Source organism: Lagopus leucura, unplaced genomic scaffold (genome assembly GCF_019238085.1).
Source record: "Lagopus leucura isolate 7727_CA_CO unplaced genomic scaffold, USGS_WTPT01 Super-Scaffold_100004, whole genome shotgun sequence".
NCBI classification, from domain to species: domain Eukaryota; kingdom Metazoa; phylum Chordata; class Aves; order Galliformes; family Phasianidae; genus Lagopus; species Lagopus leucura.
The window spans coordinates 46,239,513-46,254,496 of NW_024962264.1; the positions used below are offsets into that span (position 1 = coordinate 46,239,513).

Here is a 14,984-nt window from a genome sequence, read left to right on the forward strand (position 1 = left end):
GTCACAGAAAAGAAATAGTATAAATCACAAACCCAGTTTTTGTTTATGTTTATGTTTAAGCCATATTGTGATGCCAGACATGTCTATTTAGTGTAAGTTGACAAAGTTTTTTAAACACCTTTTAAGCACTCATATGGTTCATTATAAAATGTATTCTATTTGAACTTTAGTACTCAAGCTCACTATTTCGTAAAACCCTAAAATAGAAAGTCCTTATTACTACTCAAACTAGGCCTCTCCCTGCAATACTGTACAAGCATTTCATTTTACCTCAACCACTAACACAAAGCACAAGTGTTAGAGTGCAATTAGTGAGAGAAATGAGAAAATCAATTGGAAAAGCAGGTTTTAGACTTAAGAACTCACACTAGGAACATACCCACTGACCAATTACTGATTAAACATGACAACATAAACTAAAACTTGGCAGCATCCCCTGCTGATAAAGAATTAGATATGGAGAAAGGCAGTTTCTGAAATAGGCTACTGAAATGAATTGGCCCCAAATTAAAACACCAAAGCTGAGAGGGGAAAGCAGCACATTCACACTTACCAATTGCACCCGTTAAACACATTAAAATTAGAAGCAGAACACACCACAGAATATCAGAATTCACTTTTCTTTCCAATTTACTGCGCTTGTAATGAGGTCCACTGTTATTCAGCATGGCTTTGGTTTCATGACCTGTAATCCCAACAAAGGTTGAAATTCTCTATTTGCAAGTATGAAAATCAAAAGTCCTTTATATTTCTAAAGCTCTGGGAAATTGGACATTACTGTTAACTAATATGTGAAAAGAGAATATAAATATGAACAAACTAACTGCTCCTAAAGTAGTAGTCTTAAAGAAAACTAAAAAAGCTAAACCATAATTGCTCAGCCATATATTATCTTTTATATTGTAAATAATATTCCTATTATATTCCTTCCTGAAGGTTTTGATACAGTCTCTAATATTTTCTACAAAATTCTGCACCTGCATTACAATTATCTGCCTGCATACATTATAATGTCTAGTCTTAAAACTTCAGCACTTCGACTTTAGAACAGCATTAACTTCAATTCTGGACCAGAAAAAATCCCAACAAAGGCAGCTTTCCCCACTTTCATTTCAAAACCTTGATATGTCATTGTAGTTAACAGTTGAGGACCTGTACACAGAACAGAGCAGGCTTCCCATGAATAATCAGACATATCAACCTTTTACATTTTTAAAACCAAAACAAACAGTTCAGATCTGCATTCTTAATGCTTCAATCTAAGGCTGCCTTCTGCTGGTTTCAGTCTTTTAATTGTCTACTTTGCCTCTGTGCAATATTGCTTCTTAAGGCACATAATTCCATCTTCTTTGCAAAGGCAATCTGAGAAGGCCAGCGTGGTTCACTAACCTGCATATACCACAATGCCTACAACAGCTTCTGTATTTCTTACTGTGCATCCTCGCAGCAATAAGTTCTCCTTGCTGAGGCCCACTCGATCCTTGCTTGAATTCTCACTGGAAAAACAAACAAACAAACAAACAAACAAAACACATTAATTTGTCTGCAGAACTTCAGCAATTACCAGTCAGGTTTTGGAAAAGCGTTAGGGAGCAAATTGCCAAGAGAAGCTACCTGTCACAGACTACCTCTCAGATATTTCTGATTGGACTTTTCAAAGGAAGAGAGTAACATGCATGCAAGATCACCTCCAAAATTCTAGGCATCTGGGCACTGCATTAAATTGTTCACGTGCATGGCATCTGCCATGTTGGCATTTGAGGAACAGGCAACCCTGCTGAAATGAGCGCAGGGCAAATACAGTCTGAAAGCAGATGACTTCTATTTGGATGGCCAGCATTAGAAAAAATTTTTAAAAAATTATAAATCCCATTTCAAAAGTACTGTGAGCGCTGTTATCCGTGCCATATTTTCAATGTAGATAAGCCAAGTTTGTCAAGACTTTTCCTCAGAGAAAGATAAATAAAAGCATTTCATTTTCTCTTCATATTTCTAACATGCCATTGCCCACAGGGAAGAATGTGGACATTATACATCTCAAAAAATGAAAATTAACCACTCTATGAAATATTATTTTGTTTTCCTACTGGCCACACAAAATTACAGACCCTTAACAAGAAAATAGACGTAAGGTAACACAGTTTGATATAAATGGCTGAGAGTTACACAGAACATATGAGAGTAGGAGGGGAAGCCGGATCTTCCTGTTTCAAACTCTGACCAAAGCAGCCATGGTCCAGACTGAATTCTGTACTGATGTCATTAACAGCAGATCAAAGGCAGCCATTTCAAACGTGGTAGATATAGTTGCAAAACAGCCTGAACTAAGACGCTGAAAATATTTAATATAAAATATAAAGTGCTAGTGGGCTTTCCCAGTTCAAAATCAGGTGTTTAGAAATTCCTTCTGGAGCTCTGCCTGCCTGGCTGCACTCAGAAATATAGTACTTCACACTGACTTATGTACATATTGTCATTTTTTAAAGCAAACATTATAAGCCCTCTGAAAATTAGGAAGAACACCAAACCAAATTACACCAGTGTAAAGAGCCACCAAGCGTACTTACACAAAGCCTCGAAAGTGATTGAGGTCATCATTAGGACTTTCACATTCTATTCTACCAGAAAATTTTTCTGGATCAATTTCAGAGACCTGAAATTATTTAGAAACAAAAAAAAAAAAAAAAGAGAGAAAGAGAAAGAAAACAAACAAACAAAAACCCACAACTGAGACCAGATATGATAGAACTTGGAAATTTCATAAATTTGTAGATTTAGGTATCACTGTCAAACTATTTAACTCAACATTTAAAGTTGCTAAAGATGTTGATGATCTACATGCAACCCATGTAAATCAGACTTATGCAGGATTTCCTAGTAAATATCAAACCCTAGCAAGTATCAGCTGAGATACTGGTATCTTAGGAGCACTTGCTGCTTCGGCTGTGGAACACTCTTGGCAAAATATATGGTTTGATAAAACACTATAGGAATGCTGTATATAGCCAAAGTAGAAATGGAGAGCTGGCAAATCCTTTTATCAAATTGGACTCCTGGGCTGCCTGGAAGAAAAGGACAGCACTTTTCCCTGCATTAAATATGAGGATACTGCACTTATGACAGTATTCAGTCATTGGCCATGAAAGGCTGAGAAGGAACTGAACGGTGCAGTCCTGTGACCACTCCTGCAATGTAAATGGAACCACTGCTCGCACTGATTTAGTGCTAATGGGTTATCAGCTTCCTCACACCAATAAATGTCTGGTTGAGCTAATCATAAGAGGTGTGAGGGAAAAGGAAATTAATTCCTTCTTAGTGGAGTGAATTAAAAGCAGCAGGGCAATGTCAGTTTGTTCATTAAAAATTTGTTCTCCTTAGGAAAAAGGTCCTGAATTTTTTTGTCTATTTCTCTAGGAAAGCGAAGATGGTTGGAAACACTCTTATGTTGTTTATAAGCCTCTTGCAGTACCTTCTTAATTTCTTTCCTGTGGTCACTGAGGTACATACAGAAAAAAAAAAGAATAAATTATGCTATTCTAAGTTGACAAAAAAATTAACTACGAGAGTTTCAGCTCCTCTTTTAGGCTCTAATGTTGCCTTGCCTTCCCAAGGGCAATAACAAGTGTCCTATTGAAGACATTCGTGCTTGTGTTTGTTCAGTCATAAAAATGCAGAATGTAATATTTTTGCATTATGTTACAACCTTTTTGTCTTCAAATGTTCTTTAATTTGATTTATGTTCTTCCTATTCTTTTGAGCTTGAGAAACTAAGAGGTGAGACAGTTGTACCCTGTGTACATACACAGCACTCCCACAGTCTTATTCAGCCTGAGTTTGAGAGGACAAATTCTCTGTCTGGAACTGAGCTCTCAGGACACCAGAGATCTGTGAAGTTAACTACTATACAATCAGAAACTGTGCAGTCCTGACAGGACACAATGATGGCCTTTTTTTTTTTTTCCTTGGAGGGGAAAAATGAACAGTCTTTTATGGTGAAGAAATTGTCACTTTTTGGGACAGCATGAGTATCTCGTTCTAAAATTGAGAAAAAAAGAACGGGATAAAGAAAACCAGCTTTCTTTATGGTTAACAGATCATGCATTTGATATTACCCTGCTTGTTAAGTAACAAACAAATCTAAACAAACAGCAAAGTACTCCTTCACACCTTCTCAGAACAATTCAAAAGCAGTTCAGGTAATTTTATCTCCAGTCTGTTAACAGCACGTTTTTACGGATAACACTGAGTCTCCCTGCTGTGGTGTCAGTGCAGTGCTTCCGTATCAGAACTCAGTTACCAGGTGTGCTAAAGACTGCACTAATTTCTGACCACTACTGTGAAAACTATAAGACCTGATGATGTTCAGTCTTGACAGGTATAGATTAAAAAAATTGTAAGAGTTCCAAAGGCTTTATAAATCCTTGAAGGTCTAGATTTGAAGCTAAAAATACATTTGAAAATACAGTGAAAAAGAAGATATCTATTCCTCTCTGTTTTTATGTGGCACTGAACTCCCTTCAAAAAAAATTCTAATTTCACAGCCACTAAATGCTATGTGTTATACATGACAACTGGACATTTACTTGAAAAGTTAGTTTTACTGCACTTGAAATAGAGCTCTCTTTCTCTGGGTTGAGTGAGCAGACAAAGATTTGCTGCAAAATAACAACAAAAAAATTAGAACTATATCACCTATTAATTCCATTTTCAGATGGGGATTGCTGAACAGTGGGCAATATAGAGGACTAAGATTTTTATTGTTGACTGACACATCAACTTTCTTAAACCACTGGAAATTCACAATTATCACCTGCTCTGAATATCCTCTCACCACCTGCCTCTGTTTTAGATTGGTTTCTCCATCAAGACCTGCAGTTTCAATGTAACAGATCCCATCCAGGTCACTGGAATATAACAGCACCATGTCAGCAGGAATAATTTCATTACACGAAAGCCGGATGAAGTCTCCAACATTGACATTTTTCCAGCATTCATCTATGTATTTCTTCTCTTTCCTGAAATGGATATAAAAGCATTAGAACAACTGAAAAAAGAAAAAAGAAAAAACCACCCCAAACTGAAAGCTCAAAGAAACAGATTGTACCTAGGAAATGACTCCTATACTGAAGTCCTACTTCCAAGTCATTAAGAATTTTGATGCGACAGTCTAACAGCTCAAGGTGACTAACAAAGAATCTGTGGTGCTCAGGGACATGATCTAGCGGTGGGTTGTTAGAGTATGGTTAGGTTCAGATTGGACCTGATGATCTTCAAGGTCTTTTCCAACCTAAGCTATTCTATGATTCTATGATCAGCTCTGAGGTCCCAGACCTGTTTTGCTGGGAATTACATTCCTGTCACTCTCTCATAATTATGTTAGCCCAATTCAAAACTCACCCTCTTGATTCCTTTCGCTATTCCAACATTTACCAGTGAGCAAAGAATATTCAGCAACTGCTTTACTAATGCTCCAAGCATAAATACTTAAATATTTTCCCATGGTTTTTGAACATAAGGTACAAAGAACCTACAATACTCAAGAAAGTTGAAATTCTTTATTATTATGAAAAATACAGGCATGATATACAGAAGTTCGTGCCTTCTTCAACTTTCCATTTCTATCTGCTTTTCCGTATTCAACAGAGACAAATAGTCCTTTTTATTTAATTACAGCAGTTTATTGCAAGCACACTCAGGTTTAGAGTGGTGAATAGGCAGCAACAAAGGGAGATAGCAAGCAACAAAGAGCTAACTGAAGGCATACAATAGTAGGCCACTGAAATAGGGTTGCTGATGCAAACACTGTACATGTCTGGATGCGGTACATTTTTGGTATTGTTACTACCCTTTTATAGCAGAAATGCTAAGTTACAGCTTGAAACAGTGATTGAGCACCTGGTGGGAAGGCAGGGCCAACCCAGAAGAGCCCAAGTGAATGCAATGCTCCTGGGTGACCGGAAATGGTGGAGTCAGGATTCACCCCCTCCTAGATCTCACTTAAAGGCTGGCAATGGAGACAAGGGTATCTTGCTGAAAATTCCTATGTACATGAGGCCTTTTGAAGGTAAGTGGATTCTTTCCTTTGTTTCTGTGTCCACGGTTGCTGTGTTTGAGCACATCCTCATCTGCTGCAGCCTAGGACTTTGCTTCTATGCTGTCATTGCTATGTTTTCCATTGTGTTACATCTTGGTAATTGGCAGGTTTTAATATCTTTCACAGGCTAACCCCTAGAGCTATGTTTAAAGTGAGGAGAATGTACTCTTCACAGTCTTGGGAGCATCTTCATGTTGTGCATCCTTTTCTAAATCTCACTCTGGCTTACCTAGCTGAAAAGTGCAGTTGCACCAGGAAGCTGGGAAGTGCACCTAGCTTCCACAGTACAGACGTAAGCTAACAAACTTTACAACATGGCAATTCTGTGCAGACTGATCTACCAGTTCTAATTGAAGTGTTAAGCTGGTGAAATGCTCTTGATGAAAAAAAAAAAAAAATAAAAAAACATTTCTTGTGTCAAGCTTTGTACCCATACCTTTCAGATCTGTGTTGCCTGACAGTATCCTTTCAAAAATCCTTTTCTCCAATGAGATGGCACAAAGTCTATGTAATTAACCAATATATTGATAACAGTATCCCTAGTGAAAATAATGTAGAGTTGATTATATGGTTTTCCAAGTAAATGCAAAGCAAAAGCTGAGGTAAAATTAAACCAACCTCAGCCAAATATATGCTTCTCCTTGAGATGCTGTCACTAGCTATTCTGTAAGCATGGAAAACCATATCTACACTTTTTTTGTGTGTGTCGCCAATTCTCCCCACTAAGAGGCACAGTGAGTCCAAAGAGACAATGCTGACTGGAACAGAAAGCTCTGGTTACTCCGCAACACTACTCTTCTATTGCATCCCCTAGGTGCTACGGAAAGGATTTGGGAACTTCTGATAGCAGCAAGAAAAAATTACTTTCACAGCTTGCTTGCATCTAAAAGAGTTACAGTAAGGATGGTGAACAAAAGGCAAAGTAAGTTCATAAAGAAAGCAATGACATCACTGTGTATTAAGATAAAATATCAGCTTAAAAGCTGTAGATTTTGGGTCTGATTGCTACAGGCATTTTTCAAGTGATTAAGCCTTAGAATTTGATAAACTACAAAACTATTTGGAGATAAAGATTTAGTAACAAAGCAGCACTTCCATTTACCCTTGAAGTGATTATTTACTAGAGCTTAGTGAAGGGGAAAAACACTAGTGCATCTTTAGATTTTTTTTGTAACTACTATGTATTTCACTGAGAACTGCAAAAGCCTCTCCACTGCCAGTGTTGAGATGAGCCCTCAGCACACAGCAACAGCTTCTCTTCATAATCACCATCTATTAAGTAAATGTGGAATTGAAAGTATGCAATGATTTTTCTGTTATTTTTACTTGATATACTTACTTTCCCATGCAATTTTTCCCCAGATATATACTTACTTTCCCCTGAAATTTTCCCCAGAAAATGTAGCCTCAATCTCTGCATACGAAAGGCTAAGTACAGTAATACTGATACATTCAATGGGTGAATTCCAGGCTTGGGAATAAAACTATAAAAAGCAGAAAGCCAAAACTCTGAAACTATGGATGTCACTCATTTGTTATAAGCCAGAAAAAATAAGGGGGAAAAACCAAGTCCAACTTATCTAAAAAGTGCAAAAAACTAGTATCTAGCTGCGTGGGTAGATATATCAAGGCGCTAAGACAGGCCTGTTTTGTCATGGACAAGAGAGAATGGTGAAACCAGTTTCTACTACAAACATGTTTTATAGAAGCAGTAAGGGATTGTTGCTTAAAAAAAGTTAATTCATAATAAAGAAGTTCAGAAAGAAAAGTTAGAAGTGCTAGCAACAGGAAGACATTTTTACTGTTTACTAATACAGAAACTAATTATTATACTTGTTTGGGGAAGGAATCAAGATAGAAAAGATTAGAAATTAATTCCCTTTCATTGACACTGATGAGACTGCAAATAACAAACAGTGGTCATTAATGTGTAGTGGATGGCTCTGTTTTCTGGCAGTGAATTATTTCAGAGTATACTGCAATTCATATCAGAAATTATCTGACTTGTCCCCTAATCTTCTCTGCAGACATGAAAAAGAAAAATAACTTATCTTACCAACTCAATTACTTTATTGTTTTAAGCTCAAATTTTTTATAGTCTGAATAAAATATTTCCAGGAAAGCTGCTATATCAGGTATTTGTGTTTGCAGCACATGAAGTTGTGTGCTCAATGGCTCAATGTCCTGGCAGGGAACAGTGATATGCAGTGTCTCTCAGGCATCTGTATTCAGATCAGTGCTGTTTAATACCTTCATTGTCTACAGAGGTACTGAGATTGAGAGGACTCCTCAGCAAGTATGCAGATGGCACCAAACTGAGTGGTGATTTGACACTTCAGATGGAAAGAAAGAATGCTATCCTGAAACATGTGATGAAGTGTGAGAAGTGGGCCTGTGTGAACCTCATAAAGTTCAACAAGGCCAAGTGCAAAGTCCTGCACCTGGACTAGGGCAATCCAAAACATCAGTACAGACTGGCTGCTGCATGGATTGGGAACAGCCCTTGAAGAAGGACTTTGCAGGTACAGGTGGATGAAAAACTTGCAGCCAAAATCATATCCCGGGCTGCATAAAAAGAAATGTAGCTAGGAGGTCAAGTGAAGTCATTCTCCCACTCTATCCTTGTGAGATCACACCTGTAATACTGCATTGGAAAATGTTCTTATTTCCTTCATGGAAATTACATTAGGAGTACCGAGTTACAACACTGATAGTTTTTATGACTTTCACCACTGTAATGATGAAATAGTAATCACTGAATTTCAATGATGCCAAAACAATTTTAAGATATTAAGAATAATACTAAAATTTCCTTGGTTAATGCTGTGCAGACTCGCATATGAAAGCTCTGGCATCCACAAAAGAACAGTTTTTTCAGCAATTTTTATGCTAATTTGATATTTGTTTAGCTAAACAAGTGATCAAGACTCAACTAGACAACTTCCTGAGTGTATACTAACTGTTGATCACGGCCTGAACCTCTGATTGATCACGAGGCAAGCAATGAGTCAGCCATAGGAGCACAGGTGAAGGCAATTCACCTGTGCTACTGGAAGGGGTGGAGCCTGGCTCCACCTCTTGTAGACCCCTTTTAAGTGTTGACTGCTACTGAGAAAGGGTCTCTTTCTGGAGATTGCTCCTTGGAGAGTTTACTGTGAGCCTAGGACACTGGTGAGCATTTCCATTTATTTTGATTATCTTTCCACTGTGATAATCTTACAAACCTGACCTCTGTACACTTATGATTGTATACCTATTAATTGTACACTGAGCAATTTGCTCTAGTAAGGCATGCTTTGAGCAGGGTATGAGACTATAGAGATGACTTTCAGAGTCCTCTTCCAACTGAAGTTATTCTCCTTCTTTATGTGTATTCAGAGAGTAAACCAGAAGAATCAATTTAATAACAATTATCCAGGAAGAATGTTGTCTCTTACCGACTATACACTTTGGTTAGTAAGTTGTTTATCTGTTTATCCATTTTATATTTTGAGTAATCTTCCAGACCATCCTTCAGGGCAATTATTGTCAAAACTGCTATCAAAGGTAGCATTGTAATTTCTTTTTGGAAAGCCTCCACCAGGGGAACCCAGTTTAAAACAACCAGAAACAGGAAATACAAATTGGCAACTCTGAAACAAAGAGCAAACATAAGAGTTAACTGTACTACCAGCCTTTCTAATTCCTCCACTCCATGCTGTAGAGAGACTACTTATGTAAGAAGAAATTGTAGTAGGAGCTAAGAAAAAATAAAGAACTAAGTATCTGTGACTCCATTTTCCTCTCTTCAGTCAAATACATTAGTTGGCTGAATGGCTGATTAATACTCATGATAAGAAGGTGCAAGCAAGAATTTTACTGTAATTCGAACCTTGCCTTCCAGGCATGTCTTCCACAGTGAGGCTATGGTGAACTTTTAGATAAGACATTTTTAAGTGAGCCATTCTTTATAAACCTGCAATTATCCAAGCAGGAGGATGGAGGGTAAAAAATAAAAGAGATAAGACGTGAGGGAAGGAAATCAACTGAAAAATTGAAGTGCTCCAATTGTAAATAATATTTTAATCTAAAGAGTAGAATTAGTGGAAATAACAAAAGTTTTGAAGAAAGGATTAGTCCAAGGTTGATATTCAATCTTTGGACAAATAACACAGACCTTTTAAGAAGTGATAGGCAGAAGTGATTGGAAAAATACATATTCATACACAAATAAAAAGAATCCACTTTAGACGAATTTCCACAAACAAAAATAGTTAATTACCTGTGAAATTGTTCAAATAAATTGCGTGGTATAAAATTCAGTAAAGTATATTTAGTAGTCCGTATTTTGTTGTTCATATACAGTTTTGATACCTTTTCATACTCTTCCTTAAAATGTCCCAAGCAGGGTATCACTATCCTATGTTTGCCAATAGTTTTTTTTGCTTGACAGCAGTTGTTACTTGAGCTGCTGCCTTCTTGTCTGCCTTCTGTAGGCATCAGTTGCTGCCAACGATACCGGGTCCAGTGGATGGGATCTGCCATTGCACCCTACGTGCTTTATAATCCAAGGAATGGCCTCAACCTAGAGAGAAGTTAAATACAGCAAGTTAAGCAGTAATTCTGTAAAGGCTTATTTAACTAAGAAGTTCCAGATACAGTTCTGAATAAGCACAGGGAAAAGACCATTCCCACATTCAGATCAGGAAAAGAACATTTAATGATGTCAGGTTCCTCTTCAAAGGCTGTAGTTATCCAAACTTTATCAGCATCCTGCAGTTTGATTATTCTGTTAAAAATGCACAATAGCTTTCTAATTGTTTATTAAAAAACAAATCTGATTCCAGCATTCTGTCACTGATCTACAGATCTATCTTTTCTAGCAGATCAGTTTTGTTTTGCTATACTTTAAGTAACAGGAAAATATCAACACCGTTTAAATTTATACCAATTTCTTAATTTGTGTGTAAAGCACGCATCAAATTAGTACTTGAAAAATCCAAATGAAAATGCTATGAAGAAGTATATAACGACTGTTGCAAAATAAGTGATGTTTTCTAATTTTACACATGAAATTAGATCTGGATAAAATGCATTGTTTAGAGAAAGAAAGCAAGCTTTAATAGCAATCCGTGATTTGATGGATTCTTCAATCTTCCAGAAGTCCCTTCTTAGGCAACAAACTGCTCAGTCATTTTTACTAATCTCATGCCAGCATACTACATAACAGTAATGCCTCATACAGGCTGAGGAGTCTGTAGGTTCCCTGAGGTCCGTAGCAAAAAAGAGAATCCAGCAATTAAGAGCTGTTCTGGGACTGTACTATTGCTTCCTGTATCTAACACAAGATTTGTTTACGTGAGTAAACGTTAAATATCCCCTACGCTGGATTATCAGGGAGCATCTCAACAAGATTTCTTGTCCTGTTAAGTTTCTGTCTCTTCCAAGCATCCACTGTTAGAAGGTATGTCAATTAACCATGCTTTTGCTTGACATAATTTTCACCCCAAAGCAGTAACCTAACATAGCTCTGCAGACTGTTATAATGTAAAATATCCTCACTGAAAACCTATTTAAGTATACAACATAAAATTTTTCAAGATGCCATATCAGCCAAGAGTTTGTAAGCAAGATATATTTTAGAGAACAATCATGCTTGCTTTCATATAAGACTAAACTTAACCATTTCATGCTGGTAACTTCTGTGACTAGAAGAAGCAACAAATAAACAAACTCTTTTCCTCAGAAGGAATGTGGGAATGCAAAGTCTTTAAATGGCAAATCCTGTTCAGTCTTAAAATTACATAGGCAAAAGCACCTTTAAAAGCTGAAGAATCAAGTTATCAATAACATGCAAACAAAGACTGGAAGTTGAGAGTTAGGAAAAACAAAAAAGAAAAGCTGACAAATCTCAAAACCTCTTGAACACAGGAAGCAAACTTTGTTTTTAAAAAATACATGTATTACTTTTTGTAGCATGTGATACCTGGTGGCCTTTGCTTAACAAATAAAGGTAAGAAAAAAAAACCAATTAGATATTCTAAAGTAACAGTGTGTTAGGACTGAATTCCTCACCACTGGATGAGTCACAGGTTTGAACTGTACATGCAGTGGTGCTGAATAGCAGTCACCTCTCACTGCACACACATCCCTGACACAGCTCCAAAACCTCAGCCCCACCCTTCCTCATCCTCCTTTTCAGAGGCAGAACTTCAAAGGAAGCAAGAAACCTAAGATTCAACAGCACTTGCTGTAGATCCATCAATAGCTCTGGTATTTTATTTTTTAAGAAAATTTTGAAGGAGATTGTATGGACAGTAACTAAAACAAAAACACCACTGCATCATGTTGGAAACTAGGAGGTCACTCACTGCCTCTCCTATAGTCAAAAAAGTGAATCAGGCAATTAAACTGCATCTTTAGGAAAAAAAAAAAGCACTGGGATCTTATACTCTGTCACAACACCCTTTGACTCATCTAGGATTTGACTGAGTTAGTACTTGCAAATGTTTTTTTTTTTTTTTTAAAGTATTTGTATTTCCATTTTAAAACAGGATTTATAAGACTGAAAACTTATAAATCTCTATTTTTTTCTTTATGTTGCATGTTTTTCTTCTTTCTCCTTGAACTGTGATATAAAGAAATGAGCACCTTTTCTTTGGCCAGCTCTAAGTTCAGAAAAGATTCATCACTTCATGTGAGATACCGAAAAGGGTGAAGTTGCTGACGGCTGTTTTAAACAATTTTTAACAGGAAATCCCTTCTCAAAACATGATTTGACCTTCCCATCCTGTCATTTTTTATCTTCCATTCTCCAGCCTAACTTAGAGCATTAATGCAAAATTATGGGTGTTTCTTTATATGCTAGTGTAAGATCCCCAAAAAAAAGAATCAGTTTTAGAAATACATGAGAACAACTTAAATCTAAAGCAGTCTTTGAATTATTTTTTAAAATTATCTTCTTAAAGTCTAGAAGATTCTTTCTGTGTTCAAAATATGGAAGCTTAAATGATCAAATTTTAAGTTTGAGGTCAGTTTCATAGACGCTAGGTTTTGTTCTCATGACTCAAAAGCTTGAAAATCAGAATGCTGCTTGGTCTTGCTAAATAGCAACACTGGTGTAAAGACAGAACATGTATATCTTAAATGCAAAAAGACAACTTTCTGTAGTGTTAACATCACATGATGATGAAATGTGGAAGAGAACTGACACTGGGTATGTTCTTTGCTTTCTGTCTACCTCAGTACCCTTGTGTACTCTGACTCCTTCCTCAAAAGCACTTTATAAAAAGAGATACCCTACTTGAAAACTGGAAAGGCTATAAATGGTTAACACACAAGAACTGATTGTCAAATTTCTGCAAGAACAGGGTACAGTAATGTCCTTTTCACCAAAAGACTGATCAACACCTATATATTATTCATATTTCATCATCCTATATTACAATAAAAAGCCTTTAATAACTCTCTGCTATAGATAGTGCTGCAAAAGACCCTACTTGTAAATGGTCCATACCTTAAATTAAGCATTTTGAGTCTTAAAGCTCAGCATAAATATTTTCTTCCGCTTCTTGTGCCGGAAACTTGCTTTCTTTTGCAATCACTTGCTACTTCCTCTCTTGTAAACTTTTTCACTTCCAGTTCTGTGAGGTATCAATTCTTCAGCTCCAGTTACACTACAGTGTAGCCTTTGGTGAACTGCTTGGCAATCGCTGACCAGCCTCCTTTCTGGAGATTATGATCCAAACTTGCTTAATGCTTTAGTCAATATACACAGTGTACTGGTACCGCACCTTACTATTACACTGTGGTTGTTTGCTTCCATGTCATATGAAGTACCCTATCATTTACTACAGCTTCTCTTGGCCACTTCCTCCCTTCTGACAACAACCTTCTTTTGCCATCATCTCCAGTTACCCCTCATTCCTCTTTCAGCAAATTCTATGTTAAATCCCCCAGTAAATGATATACTTCATGAGAGTGTTTCTCAGACCTCTGGCACATGCATGTGTGTACTGCGCTTGCTTTTACCCTGTTCTGGTGCAGCCTTTAGGCATAATGTGCAGGAGGCCTTAGCATCTTCCAGGTGCACTTCCAGTCAGTCAAGTCTTGGCAAACAGAAAAGTAGTCAATAAAATTGCATTACCTTAAGTGAGAAAAATTCTACAAAACCCATAAGGAAAGAGATTCAGGCAATATACCTCTGTAGCAAACACTTTTCCTAGCTCCTTACCTGAATGCTTCAGGATGTCCTGGGGGTCTGAGGTTCCAGGGCAGAGCTCATGCTACACAAAGCTATGGAGGAGTGGAACACTCGGGATCCGTGCAAAGTCCCATTTAAATCTATTTGTACGTGTAACTTCATGGGGTCACTACCACTTATTTCACTACAACTGGAGAGGCTCACTGCTAGAAATCAAGACAGCATATGAATCTTCAACAGTTCATATGCTACTAAACCACATGGAAATTTTAAAGGATCCATGGCCTGAAGAATAATCTGCACTCTGAAAAAAATAGTTCTGTTCTTCTAAGATTTGCTACCTTCTCTGTAATAAGCAGCATCAAAAATTTGTAAAACATCTTTGTAAGCTGAATGAAAACTGCAGGGATGCTTTAATGTACTGAATAAATCTTGAGAAGAGGCTTGTGCTGTCCATTTATAAGACAAATACTCAAGAAAATACAGGAATCAAAATTTCAATTCTAAGATAAATATGTGACTATTTGCAACATGTTTTGAGTTAAAATCACAAAGTGCTGAGTAATTTGAGTGGAAGGCAGTTGTTACTATGAGAAGTGAACCACACAGCACCTTGCTATACAGTCTGAATTACAGTCTGACTTAGGATGAGGGACACAAACGCTGCAAGCCTTGAAATGCCTCACCTTGGAAGCTTCTTGCTTGGAA

General features: G+C 37.1%; 1 protein-coding gene across 5 annotated transcripts in view; it reads right to left on the reverse strand.

The window, feature by feature from the left end:
* ATP10D (ATPase phospholipid transporting 10D (putative)) overlaps positions 1–14,984 on the reverse strand; it is a 36,470-nt gene that overhangs the window by 17,827 nt on the left and 3,659 nt on the right. For 3 of the 5 annotated variants that reach the window (XM_042870963.1, XM_042870962.1, XM_042870964.1), the window contains 6 exons: positions 10,356–10,658; positions 9,532–9,726; positions 4,811–5,015; positions 2,568–2,653; positions 1,390–1,496; positions 554–685 (listed from right to left, as the gene is read on the reverse strand). In XM_042870963.1, coding sequence (XP_042726897.1) covers positions 554–685; positions 1,390–1,496; positions 2,568–2,653; positions 4,811–5,015; positions 9,532–9,726; positions 10,356–10,618 — 988 coding nt within the window. In that variant the 5' untranslated portion in view covers positions 10,619–10,658. Of the gene's footprint in view, positions 1–553; positions 686–1,389; positions 1,497–2,567; positions 2,654–4,810; positions 5,016–9,531; positions 9,727–10,355; positions 10,659–13,589; positions 13,606–14,984 lie in introns of those variants that run through there. The other 2 variants (XM_042870966.1, XM_042870967.1) reach the window with 2 other exon arrangements.